The 25822-nt window shown below is 38.8% G+C and overlaps 1 protein-coding gene across 6 annotated transcripts in view; it reads left to right on the forward strand.

The window, feature by feature from the left end:
- PDCD10 (programmed cell death 10) overlaps positions 1-24732 on the forward strand; it is a 55737-nt gene extending 31005 nt beyond the window's left edge. For all 6 annotated transcript variants that reach the window (XM_055129175.1, XM_055129174.1, XM_055129177.1 and 3 more), the window contains exons 4-8: positions 1002-1119; positions 3194-3320; positions 20162-20240; positions 20448-20530; positions 24259-24732. In XM_055129175.1, coding sequence (XP_054985150.1) covers positions 1002-1119; positions 3194-3320; positions 20162-20240; positions 20448-20530; positions 24259-24340 — 489 coding nt within the window. In that variant the 3' untranslated portion in view covers positions 24341-24732. The remainder of the gene's footprint in view (positions 1-1001; positions 1120-3193; positions 3321-20161; positions 20241-20447; positions 20531-24258) is intronic.
- The last annotated feature ends 1090 nt before the right edge of the window (positions 24733-25822 follow it).

Genomic DNA, 25822 nt, shown 5'->3' on the forward strand with positions numbered 1-25822 from the left:
ATCTAGTGAGAAGCAAGATATTAAAATGGAAAAAGTAAGAATCAAAAAATTCTGGGTCTGCACGGATATCAGAATGGAATTAAAGAAGCAGAATTTTTTAGGATTAAGAGCAGAAATTGCGTCTAGATGTTCTTTAATTTTATGGCAAAAAAAGAAAGGAAATCTGCATGATGATTAAATGCTGGTAGATATTTAAAAAGAAACAGTATGGATTACAGCTTCTAAGAAACTAGTAAAGGGGATAAAAATTATTGGGGAAAGCTAAAATTTGAAAATTAACCAATAAAACCAGTACCTTCAGAAAATAATCAGATTTTACTGTCTTAGAGATTGTAGGCAGCATAACTTTTGCAAATTCCTAAAGAAAACAGCTTTTGGAGGTAATAAAGGGATTTTCTAAAAACTAAATGATACTTTTAAGAAAGTGTTCCAAAGAAATCTTTCTTCTTTTCTTGTTAATTTGTTAATTTTAATTCAAAGATTCTCTAAAATAATGTAGATATTATTGGATTTATTACTTGTTCTCAATTGAAATATCAGCTAATTGGGAAAAAGCTAAATATTCACTATCTGAACTAAGAAAGAGTAACTGGTGGGTTACCAAAATGTATAGTTTTATTCCCCTACTTGTTATTGGATTCATTGCAGAAGATAAATAGAGTAGAAATGTGTTAAATACTTTATGTTCAAATGGAAAATGAGGTCATGACAGTAATAAAGTTACTGATACAGAAACTACCAAAACATAAATGCATGCCACCATTACTTTTTTTTTTTTTTTTGGTTGTGTCAGGGGTTGAACTCTGGGCTGACATGTGCTTTACTATTGAGCCATATCTCTGGTCCTCATGCTAACTTCCTTTTAAAGATTTCTGCTATTGTAAATTATCAGTCTCAGAAATCCTTACCAGATACTAGCCCATTAAATTTTGGCATTGTTTAACCCATAAACATTGCTATTTTATTTTGGAAAGTTAAAAAGAGGTTTTTCTTTTTTCTAGGCTGAAAAAGAAAATCCAGGACTCACCCAGGACATTATTATGAAAATTTTAGAGAAAAAATGTGTAGAAGTTAATTTCACAGAATCCCTTCTTCGAATGGCAGCTGATGATGTGGAAGGTACCAGAACTAACATTTGGTTTTCTTATTTTTTCATCGGGGCAAGATGTGTCCTAAGCAACATAGAGGCCCACTCCCAGTGATATTTGGTTTACCAAATGGTTCAGTGCTTAGGTTCAAAGACAAGGTCCTGCTTACTAACAGGGCCACTCCAGTAGTGCTCAGGGAATTCAACTAAGGATTGAATGCAGTGCTGGGGATTGAACTCAGGACCTTAAGCATGTAAATTTTGCATCCGTGAATAATCTATTTTTCTGTTGTTTAGGGTTCTTATAGTTGTTGAAAAATAATTTCTTATTTTTGCAACTCTTTTATTGAATCACTGTAAGATAGACCATTACAAAGTTGCTCATGATTGGATTTCAGTCATACAGTATTCCAACACCCTTCCCTCCCTCCACCAGCATACATTTTCCAGCACCAGTGTCTCCAGGTTCCTTCCCATCACCCCTACCCACTGCCAGCAGGTGCTTCCTCCGTCCCTCCTTCCCTCCCTCCTTTCCTCCTCCTTCCCTCCTCCTCCTTGGCAGGTGCTTTTCCTCTCTCCTCCCTCCCCCTCTCTTTCTTTCTCCCCTTCTCCTCCCCTCCCCCCATCCCCCTCTCATTCTCTCCCTATCTCTCTCACTCTACCCTCTCTCCCTCTCTCCCTCTTTCCTCTCCTCCCTTTTGGCCATTGTGGTTTGAATATTGATACTGAAAGCTATTAGCAAAAGGGTCTTCCCTTCTTTAATCTCCTTATTGTTTTATTGTTAGAGTTTTTTTTGTCAGTGGGAAAACTCTGCCTAAAGTAAAAAATTGTTCTTGCTTTTCTTTATATTTATAAGATTTAAATTGCTTTAAGTAAATTTCATCTTTTAATTTTTTCCTATTAATATATTTGCTGAGTTCTAGTTTCACTTGAAAATTAGCTTGTAGTATAGTTATTTTCTCTTGATTTTACAAGTAGCAATTTGAAAGGATTGAAAAAAGATAACTATTTTGATATGATGCTAAAGTTAAAAAAAAAAAAAACCAAGCTTTAGCACGACCCCCCCAGCCTAAATTCCCAAGTACTGTTCTCTGAGAAGAATATAATAGCTATTATTTTTGCTATTTTTGTTTACTTTTTTAAACAAATAAAAACACTTTTTTTTTAATTCAGAAGTCTTTGTTTCACTAATTTAGAGAAACACATAATGTTTTTCACGTTAATATACAAAAGTAGAGTTTTCTGTTTGTATTTTGGTCTTGTGCCATCCCTGTTGGTACTCGGGGCTTACTCCTGGCTCAGGAATCATTATTAATGGTGCACAGGAGACCATATGGGGTGCCAGAGATCGAACCCAGGTCAGCCATGTGCAAGTCAGGGCCCTACATGCTGTACTATCTCTCCTGCTCCCCAAAATATATACTTTGTTTCTGTGACATAAGAAAATCATCATTATTCCAAACTTGAGCATTTGCAGTCTGTTAGACCAGGTTATGCTGATCAGTTTGTAAAGTTACAATGTTTCCAGGTCTACAGTGAATTCAGTGATAAAATCATTCAGTCTTTGCAAAGTCCCTGTGAAAATCCTTTTTAAGATTGCTGGTTTTTGAGCTCAGTGTTTGTTTTATAATTACCAAATTTTGTGTGTTTTTAAGTAATATTTCAAGCACATGATAAAGATTTTTATAAATTGGGGTTTTGATATGAACTATTACATATTCACTATAAAAAGTATTAAATTTGTCTTCCCCACTCGCAAATACAGAGATCTTTTTGTTCTGTTCATTTTTGTTTTTTGTGTGAAAAACCTAAAATGATTTAATAAACTTGATTAACTCTTCCTTTTTAATTTTCACTTGTTTTTAAGTTTTTGTAGCAAACTGTATTTATCCCAAGTTGAAAATTTATACTCTTTCATCTCCTGATATTTTTCTTAGTGGGAGGCCTGATATTACTGGATTAGATTGAATTCTAGTTAATTCTATTTGCAACTTCGTTTTTCCTGATCTGACTTTTTCCTACCAGCTTTATCCTTTTGATCGACTTTGGGAATCCTTAAATTTGGGATAGGAAGTTTTATGATACTTTTTATTATGTATTTATCAGAGTATATGATTGAACGACCAGAGCCAGAATTCCAGGACCTAAACGAAAAGGCACGAGCACTTAAACAAATTCTCAGTAAGATCCCAGATGAAATCAATGACAGAGTGAGATTCCTGCAGACAATCAAGTAAGAAACATTTTGTTTTGCTTTGTTTCTGAAACATATTTCAAAGGAACCATTTATTTTATTTTTTTTAATATTGGTATGTCAATAATAAATAATTTGAGCTAACATTTGAAATTTTTAGAGGCTGCATTGTATTTTTAATTTTTTTAAATTTTATGCTTTTTAATTGAGACACCGTGAGAACAGTTACAGGGCTTTCAGGATCAAGTCTCTGTCATACAATGATCAAACACCCATCCCTTCACCAGTGCACATGATCCACCACCAAGAACCCCAGAGACCCTCCCTTGGACCTCTCCCTCTCTGCCTGTGTGGCAGATGATTTTCAATTCAGTGTCTCATTGCTATGATAACATTCAATTTTTAACCAAAAACTCACTATCATTATTTGGGGTTTTCCCCCCAACAGTCAAACCTGTCAGAATGGCATCATTAGATCGTATGTTTTCTGTTGTTGATAACAATGAGCATATCATGTTGCACGGTCGTGAAATTGGCCACCCAGTTTTGGGATTCTGCTTTTAAGACCAGGGGTATTTCTGCCAGCAGCCGCTGCATTCCAAGATTGGTTTGTGTGCCTCTGGGATCATGGCTGTTCAGGAGCGGAGGAGCTGTTCATGGGAGGCCTCTAGGGTCTCATTTGGGTAGGAAGCTGGGCCGGTTCTGCCCCCCCCCCTCCAATCACGAGATTCCCCTGTGTCCCATCATTGCAAGCTCCTACCTCTCTGTCCAATCGGCACTAAACGATGGTGGTCACCATGCTGCCAAAAGGGGAAAAGGATGAGAACAAAAACCCTTTTCCTCCCGGGGCTGCACGGGACTGTAGTTTAGTAGAGGCTGCATTTTTGTTAGTAATTTTTTAAACTGTCCCCTTATTTTCTGAGTATGAAAACGTTTTTTCAGAATAGTTAAGAAATACAAAATAAAACATACATAAAGTGGAATGTAATTAAAATATAAATAACAGAAACATAAATATCAGATTAAAGTAATCTGTAACCAAGAGAAGCTTGGTACATTAAACATTGGTGAAAAGTCTATTTCAAAAATGACACAAGTCATTAGACTGAAGAATGTACTCTCAGTGTCAGCTGCATTTTCTAATATTAAGTTGTCAGCATCCAGGTTTTGAGGAGATTGTTCAAGAATACTCCACATATCCATGTAGTCTGGCTGGTGAGCAGTACGCAAGAAGGGTGGCACCCTAGAGCCACCAGGGATGGGAGTGTTGGAAAATAAGGGGAACTCCAGACATGTATTTAGATGAATAAAAAGTCTGATTATTTCCCCCATCCCAATAACAGAAAGCAAAAGATAGTTGGGAATAATAGTATCACTGTATCACTGTCATACCATTGCTCATTGATTTGCTCAGACGGGCACCAGTAACATCTCCATTCTTCCCTGTCACATTTAAGGGTCAGGAGAATGAGGGGCATTATTGTTACTGTTTTTTGGCACATCAGATACAACACGGGTAGCTTGGCAGGCTCTGCCATGCGAAATTCTGCATCGCTTTCTTCCTGAAGCTTTGTTTTATAGTCTCTGGATCTTGGCCGTTGATGAAATTATATGGCGCCAGGGGCAGTTTGTGGGTGTGACTGCCAAGCTACTGGAAAACTGGTGATCTGGGTGGAGGAGGCCCAGTCCTGATCCAAGCAGGCTTGGAGATCTCAGCCACGGGTCCCACATACCTTGGTTCCTCTGTCAGTTTCTTCACGCAAGAGGCTCGTCCGAGCGTGTGGAGAATGGCCTTGAGCATGGCTGTGATTGGGTTCTGGAGGTTTTCAGCTGCCGAGGTTCTGCTTGGCGTGGGGAGGGAAATTAAGCCCGCCTTTCTCCGAGGGTCCCCGGTGAAGACAGCCTGACACAGGGGCATAGAATTATAGTAGTAGTAGTAGTAGTAGTAGTAGTAGTAGTAGTAGTAGTAGTAGTAGTAGTAGTAGTAGTAGTACTATCATGCAGCTCTTTTAAATGAAGTTCAGGCAAAAATTGTTAGGGACTATTTAGCTTAGTTCCCTCTGGAACTGGCTGCATTGATTAATGCTTTAATGAATCTGCAGGAATGCAGTATAGAGTAATGGCATTCATTTCTCCTGAATAGTATGGCAATTCACATTTCAAAATATGTGTCAACTGGTTTGGGTCCTACTAAAGTGGTTTTGAGGAAGAATATGAATAAACCTTTTTGGAAAATGCTGTTTTATTATGAATATCCATCTAAAGTATCAAAAAGTGAGTCTTGACAATAATAGAGGACTGGAGCAGAAAGTAGGCCCTCACTGACAGAAACAAGAAACAAACCCTAAAGTAAACATGTTAGCTTTGTACCAAAGTCCCAACTTCTTTAACTATTTTTAATATGTGAGGAAGGAAGATAGCGAACTGTTTCTGGATTTTCATTTAATTTATTTATCTTCTAAAATATTTAGTGAACATCTGTGAGATAGACTATTACAAAGCTGTTCATGATTGGGTTTCAGCCATACAATGATCCAGCACCCAACCCTCCACCAGTGTACATTTCTTACCACTAGTGTTCCCGTTTCTCTTCCACCATCTCCCAGAACCCCACCCCTCACCCTCAGCCTGCTTCTATTGCAGACACTTTTTTTCTTTGTCTCCTTTTCCTTTTGTGGCATTATGGCTTGCAATACAGGTACTGAGAGGTCATCAAGTTTGTTCAGGACATTCAATATTGTTATCAGGAAGGTAAGACTGGAGTGGCTTTTTAACTGGGTGGCAGCTTTGGGGTGTGGACATGACTGCCAAGATTTCCAGAAGTACAGGGAGGCGAGAGGAGGTAGCCCCATCCAGCCCCAAGAAAGCCTGGAGATTTCAGTCACAAAACCTGCATACCTGAATTTTCAGCAGATTTTATCTCAGTGAGGTCCGAGAGAGTCTCTTGCCCCTGTGCAAGAGGCCACGGAGGGCGTGGGCCTCAGCTTCCCTCCCCGCCCCAAGCAGAGCTGCCACGGCCAAAGACATCTGGAACTTTAACCACAGCCATGCTCAAGGTCCTCCCTCTCCACACGTTCGGACGAGCTTCATGCATGAAGGAACCGATAGAGGAATTCAGGTGTGTGGGACCCAGGGCTGAGACCTCTAAGACTGCTTGGATCAGGACTGGGACTCTTCCGCCCACATTCCCCATTTTCCAGTAGCTAAGCGGTCACACCCATGGACTGCCCCTGGTGCCATGTAATCCCAATAGCCAACATCCAGAGACTATAACACCAAGCTCCCAGAAGCACGCAGCTGCTTCATGGCCGCGCAGCATCTTTTAGTCTAGTTCTCCCTCTGGGAGAACCTGGCAAGCTACCGTGAGTTCCCTGCCCACATGGGAGAGCCTCGCAAACTTCCCATGGCATATTCATATGCCAAAACCAGTAGCAATGATGGATCTCATTCCTCTGACTCTGAAAGAGCCTCCAATGTGGCACCATTGAAAAAGACGTGTAAAGAGGGGCTCTAAAATCTCAGGTATAGGACGAATGGAGATGTTACTGAGACCGTTCTAGAAATTTGATGATCAATGGGATAATGATGATGATGAGATGATGATGATGATGATGATGATGATGATGATGATGATGATGATGATGATGATGAAGAAGAAGAAGAAGTCCGTCCTGAGATGGTGGAATCCAGCTGGGGATATGGCAGCGATTTTGGATTGTGGAAGCAGGTGGCTACTGGGGGCACCGCTTGGGTGGAAACCAAGCTAGTTTGCCCCTCTTTAACTGTTCAAACAAAGCCCCTGGTCTGTTCAGCCTTGTGTGGGTCTGAGATTAACTGTGGCTTTTGATCTCTTTCGAGATTCACTTATGGCCAATTGCTGAGCTAAGTTATAACTGAGCCAGTGGTGGCTTGTGGACATGGCTCCTAATATTTAACTTTTGGCCTTTAAATTTCTCAGGAAACTTAGTCCTGAGGGACGAGAGGGACAGCAGCAGTTTGGGGGTATCAGGAAGCCTGAAGGCATCAAATAGCTGCTGATACACTTGCCGTGGGGTACAGGTTGATCTTCTGGCAGCACTGTACCTTCTGGATTTTAATTTCAATTTGGTATAAAGTAAATATGTTCGCCCCATAAAAGGATAATGGCCAGTGATCTCAAACACAGCAGTTTATTTATTTCTGTAATTTTTAAATGGTATGATTTGTTATTCTTGGGTGGCTGAAAAAAAAATGCTATCTTCACTGGGGCCCCCTCAGAGGGGTTCGGGTTGAGTTTCCCTCCCCTCCCCAAGCAGAGCCCTGGCAGCCAAAAAGCTCCAGAACCCAGCCACAGCCATGCTCAAGGCCCCTCTCCACACGCTCAGATAAACCTCACCCATGAAGGAACCAACAGAGGAACCCCGGTATGTGGGACCTGTGGCTGAGATCTTCCAGCCTGCTCTTATCAGGACTGGGCCTTCTCTACCCAGATCACTAGTTTTCTAGTAGCTTGGCAGTCACACCCACAAACTGCCCCTGGCGCCATGTAATCTCATCAACGGCCAAGATCCAGAGACTAAAACAAAGCTCCCACAAGAGAGCTATGCAGAATTTCGCATGGCAGAGCCTGGCAAGCTACCTGTGGCGTATGTGATATGCCAAAAACAGTAACAAAAATGCACCTCGTTCCCCTGACCCTGAATGTGACAGGGATGGATGGCGATGTTACTGGCACCCACTCAAGCAAATTGATAAGCAGTGGGATGACAGTGATACAGTGATGATTTGTTTTGGTGATCGTGTTTGTTGTTAATGTGTATATACCCCATTTCTATGAAGACTAAAATTAAAAGTATTATTAGCAGATTTTTAGGTTAATGAAGTACAGTCATATAATGTCATGTGATAGCAGTGGTTCTTACATTTTAAGTATTATAAAAGCATTTTTGTCCATATATTAACTAAGCCTGACACCGTTACAACAGGTGAGTAAATTGAGTTATTGATCTGATGATTCAAAGAAAAGTTTCCACTATTTGGGAGAGGTGTGATAAGTAAAATTTTTTCTCAAAATTTCAGAATATAATGAAGAGAACAATGTTGTGCTTGTGCCTGGGTTAGAAATATTAAACCTTGGGCTGGAGCAATAGCACAGCGGGTATGGCGTTTGCCTTGCACGCGGCCGACCAGGTTTGATTCCCAGCATCCCATATGGTCCCCTGAGCACCCCCAGGGGTTAATTCCTGAGTGCAGAGCCAGGAGTAACCCCTGTGCATCGCCGGGTGTGACCCAAAAAGCAAAAAAAAAAAAAAAAATGAAATATCAAACCCAGAACCCAGTGTTACTGGAACACTATTCTACTTCCATAGGGAATCTTAGGCATTTTTGTTACATATATTGTAGCTCTAAAGAAACCCATTTTATTAACAGCCAAGTTTTAATCATAAGGAATCATGTCCCTATAGTCAGGGAGAGTTTTCTGGCTTTTAATTATGGGGCAATGGAAAAATGTTAGTTCAACTGAAATTAGAGTGTACTCAGCATAGCAAAATTGAGTAACAGCAGGCTAAGTAAGTGTTCAAGCACTTCCTTGCCTTAAATGTATTATGCTTTAAACACATACAGATATAACATGTAAACACACAACATAATAATAATGGCAATTAATCATATTTCTTTACCTTTTTAATAGGGCAGTTTGCCAGTTTTATTAAACACATCATTTCTGAGAAAAGAAAATTCAGCTTTTTGTAAATTAACCTATATGGCTATTGTATTATTATTCTATGATTGATATATTGATATATTATGATACAGATTACTAAACATTTTTTTTATTGTTTTTGTTTGGGGGTAGCACCTGGCAGTTTTAAGTACATACCTCTGGCTCTGCACTCAGGGGTCCTGCCAGGAAACGTATGGAGTCCCGGGCTTTGAACCTCAGTTGGCTGTGTGCAAAGCAGCACTGGCTGCAAAATAATCTCCATCCTTCAGTGTAGTTGCCCCAGAGATCTCCCTGACAGTGGGAGGGAAACTGACAGTGAAATGGAAAAGATATACCTCCTAGACTACAAATGGGAGCATGGTGAATTAGTGCAGATCCCTATCACAGATAGTGACTGAAGATTGTAATCCTGAGGACTCAATCAGTAATAACCCATATGTAATCTTTGTAAAGGAATTCAGAGTGTAAGTGCTTAGAATTTTTAATGAGCTCAAAGAAATAATGGAACAGATCACCAATTTTAAAAAAAAGTATATGAGAATGGACACGAGAAAACTACAAATGACAGAACTGAAAAACCTGGTGAGTATAATCGAAAACTCACTGGAAGGTCTCATCAGCAGAGTAACAGCTACTGAGGACAGAATCAGTGAGCTCCAAGATGAGGTACAGAAAATATCCAAACCATACTAGAAGATAGAAAAAAGACCCAAACCAACAGCTAACAAGAATAATTTGGGATGAATTCCAAAGGAACAACATACGAATCATAGAGCCAGGAAGGCAACCTGATGAAGAAACAAAAGTGAAAGCCATCGTTGATGAGAAATGCCCAGAGCTGAAGGGCACATGCATGAGTTCCAAAAGATCCAACTAAAGAGATCTAAATAAAAAGTCTCCCAAGACATATCTCCCTAATCAGAATGATGAAAACCATAGAGATAGAATACTGAAAGCAGTATGATCAATGAAAGTAATTATATACAGAGTAGTTTCCTTAAGCTTTATGGCAGACTTATCAGATGAAACCCTCTAGGTTTGATGACAGTGGGGGGATGTAGTGAAAAAAAAAAACTTCATGAAATGAACGCCTCATCACTGTCACTGTATCACTATCATGTTGTTGATCATCTGTTTGCTCGAGCAGGCCCAGTAAACGTCTCCATTCATCCTAGCCCCAAGATTTTAGCAACCTCTCTTTACTCATCCTTCCCAATGGTGCTGCATTAGAGGCTCTTCGGGGGTAGGGGAATAAGACCCGTCATTGTTATTGTATTTGGTATATGAATACGCCACAGGGAGCTTGCCAGGCTCTTCTTTGTGTGGGCAGTAAACTCTCAGTAGATTGCCAGGTTCTTTAAAAGGGAAAACTAGGCTATCAGACGTTGCGTTGTGGCCACACACTTCAAAGAGCTTGGTTTTATAGTCTCTGGATGTTGGCCATTGATGAGATTACACGGAGCCGGGGGCAGTTTCTGAGTGTGACTGCCTAGCTATTGGAAAATGGGGTATCTGGGTGGAAGAAGCCCAGTCCCGATTCGAGTAGCTTTAGAAATCTCGGTTCCAGGTCCCACACACACCTGGGTTCCTCTGCTGATTCCTTCATGCGTGAGGCTCGTCCAAACTTTTGTACATTTATATGTTTATATGTGTCATAAATGTCCATATATATATAATATGGTTGTCCAAGGACTTTCAGTTCTTTTTCATTGATTATTCTGATTCTTTACTCAGCAACACTGTCCTCTTTTAATTACTTTTGCTTTATAGCAAGTCTTGACAGTTGATTATATCAATTTGATAGGATGTAACATTTAGGAAAAAGTTTTCCTAAGAATTTGCTGGGAGTCAACAACATACAAATATATTATCATGTGACAGGGATGTCTCACTGTTCACCAATCCAAGCATATATTTTAGTCACATTAATTTTAATAAAACTCAGTACCTCCAGGTCTGTGCCTAATGAAATTTTAGTCGTACAGCATTTGTACTTTTTTTTAAAAGTTATTTATAATTCCCCATTTTTCATTTTGAAAGTTGTTCTGGTGGCAGTTATTTAAGGGCTCCATTGTAGGTTACAAAAATTTAAGCTATGTTTATTAGCCTAATGACAAAAGTGTTGTGTTATTCTGAGATCAATGTTTTACTTTATCCAGCCAGATTCTCTTTCACATTTGAAGGAATGATACACAACTTCAGGGGTACAAAACAACTTAGGAACTTCATGAGACTCAAAACAATTTTTACAAGCAGAAATAAAGGAACTCCTTTAAGACAAGATGAATCCCCACAAATGCACCAAACTACTGCAGAAAGGGGCCACAAAATTCCATGATGATAGTCTCTCAATGTCAGTGGCTAAATGTACTGTTAGGAGAAAGAGTGGCAGAGTGGTTTAGAAAAGAGAAGCACGTTTGAATAGTTAGAGCAAACACAGATTCAAAGTCAAAGCTTGAAAGACATTTCTTCAAGCAAACAACTCCCTCAGAAAGACTGGGTGGCCATACTAGTTCAGACAACATAGGCTTCAGACTGAAATAAGCTAAAAGAGACAGCAAAGGTCCTTTTTTTAATGATGAAGGAATATGTGTATCAGGAGCAGCTCACACTGCTAAACAATAATGTACCTAATGAGGGATCTGCAACATACTTAACTATGAATAAAAAGAAATTAATAGGGGCTAGAGCGACAGTGTAGCAGGTAGGGTGTTTGCCTTGCACATGGCCGACCTGGGTTCCATTCCCAGCATCCTATATGGTCTCCTGAGCGCCGCCGGAGTAATTCTTGAGTGCAAAGCCAGGAGTAACCCACCGTGTGCATCGCCGGCTGTGACCCAAAGAGGAAAAAAAAAAGACAATAGCAACACAATAGTAGTTGGAGAGTTCAACACTGCTCTTTCACCTCTTGATAGATCAACTATATTAAACGTCGGTAAGGAAATACTTGATGCTTACCTTGAAGGAAGAAATGGAAGAGAGGGGTTTTACATATTATAAAAGACAAATGCATATTCTCTCCCATGCACATGGGATAGTCTCTGTGATAAACCATATTCTGGGACACAAAACGTATTACCACAGTCAAGAGGATAGAAATCATATCTGCTCTCTTCTCAGATCTTTGAATATAGAAGGTAATCAGAAATGATGAAAATACTTCATAAAATTTAAAACATGTTTTTATGAAGCGAACATCAGCTGAATGCCAAAGCAAACAGCACACAAAAGAAAAGAGAATTATAGACCTGTGTACCTTATGAACATTATATTAATAGATGCAGAGAAAGCATTTGACAAGATATAGCATCCATTCATGATAAAAATCTCAACAGACCTCAACATGATCAAAGCCATTTACCAGAAACCCACAGTAAACATTAATGTCAGTGATAAAGCATTGAAAGCCTTCCCTTTAAGATTAGGCAGTGGGCAAGACTGGCTACTCTTGCCACTTCTATTTTGTATAGACTGGAAACACTAGGCAAGAAAAAGATAACCAGTGCACCCAGATAGGGAAGGGAAGGAAGAAGTCTATAGCTTTTACAATTTGGAAAGGACATCATATATTTAGGGAATCCTAAATATATACAGAAAGCTCCTTAAGACAATAGACTTGTATATTAAAGTGACAAACTACAAAATGAGTATGCAAAAGTCCATGGTTTTTCTCTGTGCAAATAATAAGATTTTAAAAACAATCCTGTTCACAGCTGTGCCTCAGAAAATCAAGTATCTCAGAATCAGCTTAACTAAAGACATGAAAAACCTATACAAAGTAAACGACAAAACACTATTCAAGAAATAAAAGACATAGGAAAATGGAAACACATTCTGTACTCATGGATTAGGCAGATTAAGGTCATTCAAAAGCATTATAAGATCATTTGTAAAGCATTGTCGAGATTTAATGCTGTCCCTATAAGGATACCCATGATTAAGAAACAGATCATTAAACACTCCTGATCTCATGGAACATTACCTCCCCCACACCCCAGTAGTTAAGCAGTCCTTGGGAAAAATAAGTTGGAAGACATCATTTTCTCCAACATCACACTACTACAAAACTGTAGTAATTAAAATAGCATGGTACTCAGGAGGTTGTCTCCATGGCTTGGAGGCTGGTCTCTCATTCTGGGTAACTCAGGGAAGGGACCACCAAGTAAAATGTGGTCGGAGGTCATGTGCAGGAAGGGTGATGCGGGCCGAATATAGACTAGAGACTGAACACAATGGCCACTCAACACCTTTATTGCAAACCACAACACCTAATCAGAGAGAGAGAACAAAAGGGAAGACCCTGCCATAGTGGCAGTGTGGGATGGGGGGAGACAGGACTGGGGATGGTGGGAGGGATGTTGGATTTACTGGTGGTGGAGAATGGACACTGGTGAAGGGATGGGTTATCGAACTTTGTATGGGGGAAACATGAGCACAAAAATGTATAAATCTGTAACTGTACCCTCACGTTGACTCTCTAATTAAAAATAAACTAATAAAATAAAATAAAATAGCATGGTACTGGAATAAAGACAGACTCTTGGATCAATTAAATGGAGTCGCATATTCTAAGATGGACCCTCAGGTATCAGATAAATTGATATTTGATAAAAAAAAAAAATGAGGCGGTGCAAGGAAACCCTCTCCAACAAGTAGTGTTGGGAAAAAACTAATCATCTGCATGGGAAAAAAACAACAAAAACCTCAGACCTCTTTCTAATGCCATACACAAAAGTCAACTCAGTAGTTTAAGGACCTTCATATCAGACCTGAATCCATAATGCACAGAGAGAAAAACATAGGCAGAACTCTGCATGACAGTGAAGCTGTAGGCATCTTTAAGGTTCAAACACCACTGACCAAGCAAGTGGAAGTGGAGATAAACAAATAGGACTACATTAAGAAGCTCCTGCACCTCGAAGGAAACAATGACCAGGATAGGAGTAATCATTTACTCAGTACTCATAAGGGGTTAATATGCACTGATAGAACTTTACAAAAGAAAACCCTTCCAACCGCATCAGAAATGGGGAGGAGAAATGAACAAAAACTTCCTCAAAGAAGAAATACATATGGCCAAAAGTACATGGAAAAAATTGCTCTGCGACACTAATGATTAGGGAGAAGCAAATAAAACAAGGAACCCAGTACTGGCATGGATGTGGGGGGAAGGTGACTCATTCACTGATGATCATAATGTTGACTGCTCCTGCATTTCTGAAAAAAATATATAGACATGCCTAAAAAAATGTAGGAATTGAGTTTCCATTTGACCCAGCAATTCTACTTCTTAGAATATACCCCTGGGATATATTGGGGTACAGAAAAACTATATACCAAAAACAAAATAGAAGACATTTTCACCACTATATTTGTTACCCAAACATGGAAACAACTCAAGTGTTCAAGAATAGATGAATGGATAAAGAAACCACTGTACATATACACAGTGGAATACTACTCAGCCAGAAGAAAAGAAAAGGCATGCAATGTGTTGCTAACATGGAGGAAGCTGGAGAGTATCATCAGAGTATCAGTGAAGTTTGTCAGAGGGAGAAATACACAGATCTCTCAGACATAATAATCTCTTACGCAGGATATAAAGAAATATGATGATGGAATAATGAATACCCAAAGACAGTGAAAACAACATAAAAACTGGCATTCACTAGAAAACATGCCAGTTGAGCATGCTGGGGGACAGGAGAGGGAAGGCACAGCATCTGTGGAAGAAAGCCTTCAGCCAGGAGGAAGAGGTAGTGTTGGAAGGTGATCAAGAGTTCTGCATGAAACCCTGTTATCCATAGTATCTTAAATCTCAGTATGAAAACTTGAAAGAAAAATTCAATAAGCATCTCGTGAAGCAGACTGGTGGGTGGGAACCAAATTGCGATGGAAGTAGGGGGTATGTATTGCTGGAGGCCAGTGAACACTGAAGCGAGGAGTTTTGGAACATTGTACCAACATGCCTGAAACCCAGTGATTAATAAGTTTGTAATTTCATGATGACTGAGTTAACATATTTTTAAATATGTTAAGAATTGTTTTTTAAATTATTTTCTGTATACCAGGTACACTCTTAATTTCTTTTCTTGTCTTTTATTGAACCACAGTGAGATACACAGTTACCAAGTTATTCATGATTGGGTTTCTGTCATGTTATGTTCCAACACTAATCCTTTCAGCAATGCACATTTCCCACCACCAGTGTCCCCAGTTTCCTTCCTGCCCCACCCTGTCTTGGGGCATTATAGTTTGCAATACAGATACCGAAAAAATTTCCATATGTATTCCTTGACCTGCTTTCCATACTCAGTTCTTGACCTCAGTGATAATTTCTAGCTGTTATTATACAGGTCCCTTTTCTATCCTAAGTGCCCTTTGCTCCCCACACAGTTGTGGCAAGCTTTCACCCATGGACCAGTCCTCCTGGCCCCTGTTTTTCCTGGCCTTGGCTATTAGTCTCATCATACACACACACACACACACACACACACACACACACATACAAGTACGTCTCATTTTATATGTGTGTGTGTGTGTGTGTGTGTATCTTACAAATGAGTGTAGTCATTTTATATCGGTCCTCCTTCTGACTCATATCACTCAGCATGATCCTTCCCATGTCCATCCAATTTTAAATCTCATGACTTCATTTTTCCAAACAGCTTCGTAGTATTCCATTGTGTAGGTGCACCATAGTTTCTTTATCCATATGTTTGTTCTCAGGTATTCTGGTTGTTGCCAGATTTTGGCTATTGCAAATAGTGCTGCAATGAACATAGACGTGTAGATGGTGTTTCTGCTGTGAGTTTTTGGGCTCCCAGAACGTAGCACAGAAGTGGTATTGCTGGGTCAAATGTGAACTCAGATCTAGTCTTTTTGAGTAATGTCATATTGTTTTCTAAAAAGGCTGAAGTAGTCTGTGTTCCCACCGACAATGATGTGAGGGGGCTGGAATGATAGCATAATGGGTACAGCATTTGCCTTGCACATGGTTGACCCAGTTTCTGTTCCACCCATCCCTTACAGTCCCACGAGAACTGCCAGGAATAATTCCTAAGTGCAGAGCCAGGAGTAACCCCTGAGCATTGCTAGGTGTGACCTAGAAAGCCAAAAAGAAAAAAAAAAAAATGTGAGTCCCTTTCTTGCTGCATCTGAGCCGGCACTCATTGGTCTTGTTCTTTTGGATGTGTGCCAATCTCTGTGGTGTAAGATAATATTTTCTTTTGATTTGTATCTCCCTGATGATTAGTGATGTAGAGCATTTTTTTTCCATTTATCTTTTGGCCATTTGTATTTCTTCTTTAAGGAATCTTCTGTTAATTATTTCTCCCAATTTTTTGATGGGGCTGGATGTTTTTTTCTTGTAAAGTTCTACCAGTTGGATATTGACCCCTTATCAGATGTATATTGTGTAAATAGTTTTTCTCATTCCATGGACTGTCTTTGTATCTTAGTCCCTGTTTCTTTTGAGATACAGAAGCTTCCTGGTTTAATGTAGTTCAGATGTTTATCTTTGCTTCCACTTGCTTGGTCAATCTTTGAAGACACCTTTAGCTTCAGTATCAGGAAGGGTTCTGCCCACATTTTCCTCCATGTACCTTATGGAATAAGGTCTGATAATGAGTTCATTAATCCATTTCAGTCTGATTTTTGTTCATGGCGTTAGAAAAAGGTGTGCGTTTATTGTGTTTATAGTAGCTGCCCTGTTTGCCCAGAACATCTTTCTGAAGAGGCTTTCCTTGCTCAACTTCACAGTTTTTAATCCTTTACTAAACATTAAGTGATCATATATTTATAGGTCTATGTCAGGATATTCAGTTCTATTCCATTGGTCCGAGTGTCTGTCTATTCCAGTACCATGTTGTTTTACTGCGTGGTAATACAGTTTGAGTTTGGGGAAACTGATATGCCTCCTATGTTCTTTTTCCCAAGGATCACTTTAGCTGTTTGTGGGGGTTTGTTGTTCCATATGAGTTTCAGGAGTGTTTGATCTGTTTCTTTGAAAGATGTTATGGCTGTCCTGAATAGGGAATGCATTGAATCTGTATCGTGCTTTGGAGAGTATTGCCATTTGACAACGTCAGTCTCCCCGGTCCATGAGCAGAGGCTGTCTCCATTTTCTCATGTTCTATTTTATTTCTTGAAGTAATGTTTGTAGTTTTCTTTGTACAGGTTCTTCACCTCTCAAGTTAATCTGATTCCAAGGTACTTGCTTTTCTGAGGGAAGATTGTGAACAGGATTTTTTTAAATGTATATTTTCTTTCAAAATTTGTGACTTAATTCTTTGTAACAGCTGCATAGTATTCCATTGTGTATATGTGCCATAGTTTCTTCATCCATTCGTCTGTTCTCAGGAATTCAGGTTGTTTGCAGATTCTGGCTGTTGTGAATAGTGCTGCAATGAACATAGGAGTGCAGGTGATGTTTCTGCTGTGTGCTTTTCAGCCCCCTCGGTATATTCCCAGAAGTGGCATTGCTGAGTCAAATGGGAGCTCAATTTCTAATTTTTTGAGGAATGTCCATATTTTCCAAAAAGGCTGAATTAGTCAGCATTCCCACCAACAATGAAGGAGAGTCCCTTTCTCCCCACACCCGTGCCAGTCTGGTTACTCTTGTTCTTTTGGATGTGTACCAGTCTCTGGTGTAAGATAATATCTCATTATTGTTTTGATTTGCATCTCCCTGATGATAGTGTAAATCACTGTCATCCCGTTGCTCATCGGTTTGTTCGAGCGGGCACCAATAACATCTCTCATTGTGAGACTTGTTGTTAACTGTTTTTGACATATCCAATACGCACGGGTAGCTTGCCAGGCTCTGCCGTGCACGCATGATACTCTCAGTAGCTTGCCAGGCTCTCTGAGAGGGGGGGAGGAATCGAACACAGGTCGGCCGTGTAAAAGGCAAACATCCTACCACTGTGCTATCACTCCAGCTTTGATGATAGTGATATTGTGAAAAATAAGTATTTTTTCATGTGCCTTTTAGCCATTCAAATTTCATCTTTGAGTAAATTTCTGTTCAATTCCTCTCCCCAGTTTTTGATGGAGTTGTTTGTTTTTTTCTTTAAAAGTTCTGCCGGTGTCCTGTATAATTTGGTATTGACCCTGTATCAGATGGGTGTTGGGTAAAGAATTTTTCCCATTCCATGGGCTGTCTTTATCTTAGATACTGTTTCTTTCGAGGTGCAGAAGTTTCTTAGTTTCATGTAGTTTCATTTGCTTACCATTTGTTTATCGTTGCTTCTACTTGCTCTGTCAGTGGTATTTCATCTTTGAAGATGCCTTGAGCTTCAGAGTCGTGGACGGTTTTGCCTACATTTTCTTCCATGTACCTTATGCCATAGTTTTCTATGCCATAGTTTTCTAATGCAGCCACTGTTGGGACTCTTGAGTTGTTTCCTGATTTTAGCTGTTACATAGTTCTGCAACGAAAATAATAGGTATGCACATATATTCTTGAATTAGTGTTTTGGAGATATAAGTCTCCAGGGTATTTCCCATAGAGGTTGTTTACAGTCTCACCAGGAGTGAATGAGTCGTCCTTTTTCACAACATCCTGAGGAGCACTGAATGACTTTTCTAGGCTTTTGGAGTATAAGCCATTGTCACTGGTATGAGTTTATCTTTCATTGTTATTTTGACTTGCATTACTGAATAATCAGTGACGATGAATTCTTTTACAAATGGTGCCTGTCTGCTGTTTATGTCTCCTTTGTGGAAGTGTGTTTAGCTCTTAACATTTTTGATAGGGTTGTTTTTGCTGTTGAGCTTTGTGAGTACTTTATGTATTGTGAATATTTGTTAGAAGCATTTCCTCATAATAATATATAGAATGTCCTATGACACTGTTTTATCACTGTTTTATGAGTCAGGGTAGATATTTGTGCCCAGTGTTTGCAAAAAGACTTGACTTGGTTTGATCGATAAATAAAAGGATCAGTTGTGGAACTTTCAACAGCTCTTTTTTTTTTTTCTTCTTTTTTGCTTTTTGGGTCACATGCGGTGATGCACAGGGGTCACTCCTGGCTCTGCACTCAGGAATTACCCCTGACAGTGCTCAGGGGACCATATGGGATGCTGGGATTCGAACTCAGGTCGGCCGCGTGCAAGACAAACGCCCCACCTGCTATGCTATCGCTCCAGCCCCTCAACTGCTCTTTTTAAATGATGCCCAAAAAATAAATTGAAAACGTACTTTCAAAATTAGCGGACAGATTATCTGTGTAACATTTATTGTCTTACTTTTTGACTTTAATGTTTTAATATTTCAGCCTGGTATCAATGTTTGACATATAAAAAATATCAAAGAAATATTTTATTTTTTGGTTTTGGGCCACACCAGCACACTCATGGCTTAGTCCTGGCAAGGTTGGAAGACCATATGTAGTACAGGCTATTAAACCTGGGTCAGCATGTGCAAGGCAAGCACCCTACCCACTGATCAGCCCTGCCCAGATTTACTGACTTTCTGTCTTCTTAGCAGGGGAGGGAGGTGTTGCATGGCCAAATAGCGTATGCTAGAAAGGTTGAAATAGGAGAATATCCTAATACTGTCTCAAAAATTTAAATATTTTCCTAGTGAAAGTTTGGAAGAGAAGAAGATGCTATTTTTTGATAAAGGCTTAAGATAATCTTAAAATATTAGAACCACTCTGAGGGAAAATTAATTTTTCTTAAGCTTCACACCTATCAGGTTTGTAAATTGAAATGTTGGCACATACAAAAATAAGTTGCGTGGGGAACCAAATTTTTATTTGGTTTACATATATTTACAATATTTTCATATCATTAAAATATTAAGTGAGTTAGCAAAAATGAGGAATGTGACAGCTTGAATTCAACTATGTTAGCCAGAGGGGAAAAAACATTTTAACTGGAAAAGGTGAAAGGTAGAAGTAAATTCTTATAAATCTGAGTAAGCAGTGCTGACTGAAATACTACTTACTGATTTAGGAAGGTTGGTGTTACTTATGGAATGTTTAAGCAGTGCAAGAGAAGTCAGGTTCCAGAAGGTGCTAATTCAAACACCTGATTCAACATCTGACACAGTATGATAAGATATTCATATGGAATTTAATAGTGTAATGTATAATTCTTAGTAATGTATGTTCAAACTTCTTTCACATATAACTCATTTTATGAAGATTCCTTTTAACTTTTTCAACAGGGATATAGCTAGTGCAATAAAAGAACTTCTTGATACAGTGAATAATGTCTTTAAGAAATATCAATACCAGAACCGCAGGGTAAGTTTGAAAGCATTCTTATTGTCTGCCTCCCTAGATGTTTATATCATTATTCACAAATTTGTCCTCGAATATGCTATCATGTCTATTTAATGTCTGTGTTCCTAAAACGTATCTGTTCATTCTATCTGCTATGTAACCTGCTGTCCCTGGCTTTAGTTTTGTGCTATTTAGTATTTTTCTTTTCTTTTTTTTTAATATCTGTAGGCACTTGAACACCAAAAGAAAGAATTTGTAAAGTACTCCAAAAGTTTCAGTGATACTCTGAAAACCTATTTTAAAGATGGCAAGTAAGTATTGTCATTTCTCATCCTTTTAAGATTAATGTACTTTCATATATTATAGTCATATTAAATTATTATTCACACTCAAGACTAATTAAGGTTGATTATTAAAAATAGCCAATTAGAGGCCAGAAAGATAGTGCAGGTCTTGACACTTGGCCCTGCGCACAGCCGACCTGCACACAGGAGTGAATCCAAGTGTGGATCCACAAACCCCCCAAAAAATTAAAGTGAATGGTTGAGAATCCAGCTGTAACATTAGTCTAGAGCAAATATTTCTGAAAAGGGATGAGATGTTTTAGATTTGTTGGTTTTATGGCCCACTTCACCTCTACTCTTAGAATGAAAAAGCGGCCTTACAACCAAAATTTGAATTTCATATGATTTTCACCTGTCACATAAGTACTGTTTTTTTGGTTTTTTTTTTCCTGGTAATCTTTGAAAGTCATTTGGTTTTAGATAGGGACTGCACCTGGTGATGGGAAGGTGTTTGTGTACTTGTAGATCAACTTCAGGGTCTCACACAGACTACGATATTTTGAGATTCATACCTTTTTTTACCTGTAGTTTGCCACTTCAAAATGTAAAAATGTTCTTAGTTTAAGGCCTTAGACCTAATGAATGAGAGTTAGATTACTGAATAACTTCACAAACCCGTGAAATTAATTCAAGTTTGGTCTCAAACTTGAATAGCATCAGAATTTGTTTGAAGGGCTTGGTAAAGTCCAGATTGCTTTGAGGCTGCCTCCCCAGGAGTTCTTGATCATTTATGTCTGGACCCACAGACGATTACTTCTAAGAAGTTTCTGGGTGTTAGTGATGGTGCAGGTTTACTGAGAGCTTCTGCAGTAAAATGAAAGTAGTGATTTCAGTCCTGTTTGCATATTAGAGTTTGGGTTTTTTTTTTGCGGGGGTGCTGGGGAGAGGGCACACCTGTCAGTGCTCAGGGGCTCCTCCTCACTGATGGTATAGGGTGCTGGGGTTACTGGTGTTGGCTTTGTGCAAGGCCAGTCTTAGTATCCCTGTACTCCCTTTTGCACATTTGAATCACTAGGGGTCAGTTAATGTCTTAACTGTCTCTTTCCAGGCCTAGTTTAGTAGCAGCCTTATCACTAGCTGATACCCTGATGATTACATCTCGGTTTTTTTGTCAAAATTTAATTCAGAGTTGGAAACAAACTTCCAAAATTCTGATTGTTTACCTGAAGCTGAGTCAGGGTTTAGGTGTTTCTGGTGGATGGGAGCTCTCAAGCAATATTCAAGAGGGCCCCGGTTGCTACTCAGGCAGTATCTGGCCTCGCTGTGCAGGTCAGGCAGCTTCGTATTCAGATTCACAGATGTAAGGTCCCACCCCGGTGTTGTGAAATGTTTTGTGAAAATGTTCTAGATGATTTTAAAATGCTGCAAAGGTTGTGATTTATTGTGGTACAAGGAGGGGGCTTATATGGTGTCATTCTGTAAATCAGGAGCTAACAAGAAAAGGTAAATTACATTATTTTAAAATATTTACAAAATGGACTGGAATGATAGGACAGCGGGTAGGGTGTTTGCCTTGCACGTGGCCGACCTGGGTTCGATTCCTCCGTCCCTCTTGGAGAGCTCAGAAAGCTACTGGAAGTATCCTGCCCGCACAGCAGAGCCTGGCAAGCTACCCGTGGCGTATTTGATATGCCAAAAATAGTAACGAGTCTCACAGTGGAGACGTTACTGGTGCCCACTCGAGCAAATTGATGAACAGTGGAACGACAGTGCTATTTGCAAAATATTTAAATTGTATTTAAAATAATTTAGCAATTTTAAGATCTTACATACAGTTGACTTTAGAACACTCCAGAAAACCAAGAAATTTATGTTTTTTACATATGTGAAATGTATTTAAAATTATACAGAGGCATGTCTTTTGCTACGTTATACCATATAGAAGTTTCTTTGTTCCTCAGGTAGAAAGCTAGAAAATTATTGGACGGGAACATTTTCTGTTTTTTTTCTTTTTCTCTTTTTGGGTCATACCGACATTGCACAGGGCTTACTCCTGGCTCTGCACTCAGGAAATACTCCTGGCGGTGCTCAGGGGACCATATGGGATGCCAGGAATCAAACCTGGGTTGCTGCATGCAAGGCAAACGCCCTACCCGCAGTGCTGTGATGCTCCAGTCCTGGACAGGAACATTTTCTAATACTACTTGCAGTCAGAAAAATTATCTGAGTAATTATTTCATGTAAATTGAATAGCTGTTATCTAAGATCCTACTCTACCACTGAAAGTTCTAGCATACATATATGCATGTCAAATTATTAAAATTTTGCTGTGACAATTTATAGAAATATCAGATTGTTCAGTTAATTTTCAAAGGTACAAGTGGATAAAAGTGTCATTGATAAAAGGTATTAAAATAAATTCCACTAATGGTTTTTGTATTGTTTTATACTGCTATTTATCTAGAGGAAATGTTAGGAGGTGTTTGGGTTTTTTGGAGGTGTATTCTTAAAATAAACTTACATCTGTATTTTGTCTGGGTTTTCTGGTTAAGCCTAAATAACCAAAAACACATGAGAAAAATAACTTACATGCTGGAATCATTTTTTCATTTTTATTCTATTTTGTTGCATATTAATAATGGAATTAGTACTTCATAACTACAAGTTCTCAGAACTAACCTAGTTTTTATTAATCTAAAATGGTTCCATATGTGGATTTTTCACTCCCTATTACTCTTTTTCATTTAGCAGCAGCTTTACATTTTTATAGTGAATAATATGTATGAATAAGGTACTAGGAGTATTTCTGCCTTTTCATCAAGACTGAAAATTAATACTAGAGTCTGATCTTAATGCCATTTTTCAATATGTATAGAATTTTCTTAGATTCAATTAATTTTTTCTGGTACTTCTATTTTGAGAATTGTCTAGGGTGAAGATAGAAGCTTTAGCTAAGCTGCTAGGAGATTGGATGAGCCTATACAGTGAGACTAGGGCATCCTCTAGTCCCAGTGAAGATGGGCTGACAGGAGATGTGGTGCAATACAAAGTAATTTTTGTTTTGTTTTGTTTAGTGGGGGGCCATACCCAGTATTGCTCAGGGCTTACTCCTTCCTGACTCTGCACTTAGGGGTCACTCTTGGTAGAGCTTGGGAGACCATCTTGGGTGCCAGAGATCAAACCTGGGTCAGCTGTGTGTCTCTCCAGCTCCAATACAAAATAATTTTTAAAGAACATATTTTTATATGTTAGTACCCAAATATTGGAATTATATTTTTTTCAAAGTAGATTAATTCTAAAAGTAGTTTGGTGTTTTCACTTTTTCTCTTTGAGGAAAGAAGAGAAATTGTAACCTTTTTAGAATAATTTTAAGTGTCATTCCCATTGATACACAAGTTTTGAGTCTACACCCTAACAAATTTTATTTGGTAGCTTCTGTGACATTACTGCTGGAGACCACTTCTGAGTCCTCTTTGACCAATGTTTATATTCTGACTATAAACTATTGAGGCACCACCTATCATGGCATCCCTCCAATACCTTACTGCCATCCAGAACCACTAGGGGGCAGTAATTCCTAGACAGTTTCAAATGACGCAGGACTATTCCAGTCCCAAGATGGAATATAAATTATAGTCAATACTAACTTGTGTTTACTTTTTAAATTGATACAGTTTACCTTACTGTTGGTAGATGACATCAAATATAAATATCTTTAAAGGATTTTTTAATGAATTTTTTTTTTTTTCAAACAGGGCAATAAATGTGTTCATAAGTGCCAACCGACTAATTCATCAAACCAACTTGATACTTCAGACCTTCAAAACTGTGGCCTGAGAGTTGTATATGTTGAGATGTACTTCTCAGTGGCAGTATTGAACTGCCTTTATCTGTAAATTTTAAAGTTTGACTGTATAAATTATCAGTCCCTCCTGAAGGGGTCTAATCCAGGATATGGAATGGGATTATTGCCATCTTACACCATATTTTTGTAAAATGTAGCTTAATCATAATCTCACACAAGATTTTGCATCACTTTTGCTATTATCATTCTTTTAAGAATTATAAGCCAAAAGAATTTACGCCTTAATGTGTCATTATATAACATTCCTTAAAAGAATTGTAAATATTGGTGTTTGTTTCTGACATTTTAACTTGAAAGCGATATGCTGCAAGATAATGTATTTAACAATATTTGGTGGCAAATATTCAATAAATAGTTTACATCTGTTTAACATTTCTTTACTTGAAAAATGCATAGGGGTGTGTGTGTGTGTGTGTGTGTGTGTGTGTGTGTGTGTGTGTGTGTATTTTAGTGAGTGTGTGTGTGTGATATCAGTATACTAAATTATGTGATATAATGTCCAAAGAACTTCTAAGGGGAGCTAATTTTCATTTTATCAGATAATAAAGCAATAAGAATTTATTTTTTAAAAAAAATCCTTTCACCACCATGGATATAAAGCATTCATTGAATGTATTTTTCTAACCCTTGTCTCCAGATTCCACTCAGTACCCTTCTAGTATTGTGAAAGCACATCTTGTTTAGAGTACTGAAGTACTGATGTTCAGTGATGTGAACAGAGCTCTCCTTGTTAACAGCACAGGAAAATGAGAAAATGTAGCTCAAATACATTGGTGAGATGAGGGTCTTATTCCTGGCCCTGCTTTTGGATCAGTCCTAACGGGGCATGGGGACACAAGACAAGTGCCCAGCCACACTGTGCTCTCTCTGGCCTTCAGTGATTTTTTTTCGATTTTAAAAGTCTTTATTTGAAGGTCATTATTTTAGATAACTAAAATAATTAGACATTAAAGGTTTTGAAAATTATAGTTCTAAATGATTTCATATTAATAAAGCTTTTTTGGGTAAAACATGGGGTTGGCAACCCAATGGAAGTGAGTTCAAACTTACAGAATATTTGCAAGAATAATATTACAAAGGATGAGAGGGTGGTATAAAGGGAAAAAAATAGTACAAAATTAAAAAATTGTATACTTTGATTTTCGTTTGTTTCATTTGCCTGTTTGTTTTTCATGCCACACCTGGTGGTTCTCGGGGCTTGCCCCTGGCACTGCACTCAGGGATCACTCCTGGAGGGTCTTTGGGTCTCTGTGGGGTCTAGGGATTGAGCTGGGGTCAGCCCTCTCGAGGCCCTACCCACTGTAGTTCCTATCTCCTCAGACCTGATTTGCCCTCTCAAATTTTTTTTTTTTTTTTGCTTTTTGGGTCACACCCGGCGATGCACAGGGGTCACTCCTGGCTCATGCACTCAGGAATCACCCCTGGCGGTGCTCAGGGGACCATATGGGATGCTG

The sequence above is a fragment of the Sorex araneus genome, chromosome 2 (assembly GCF_027595985.1).
Source record: "Sorex araneus isolate mSorAra2 chromosome 2, mSorAra2.pri, whole genome shotgun sequence".
Classification (NCBI taxonomy): domain Eukaryota; kingdom Metazoa; phylum Chordata; class Mammalia; order Eulipotyphla; family Soricidae; genus Sorex; species Sorex araneus.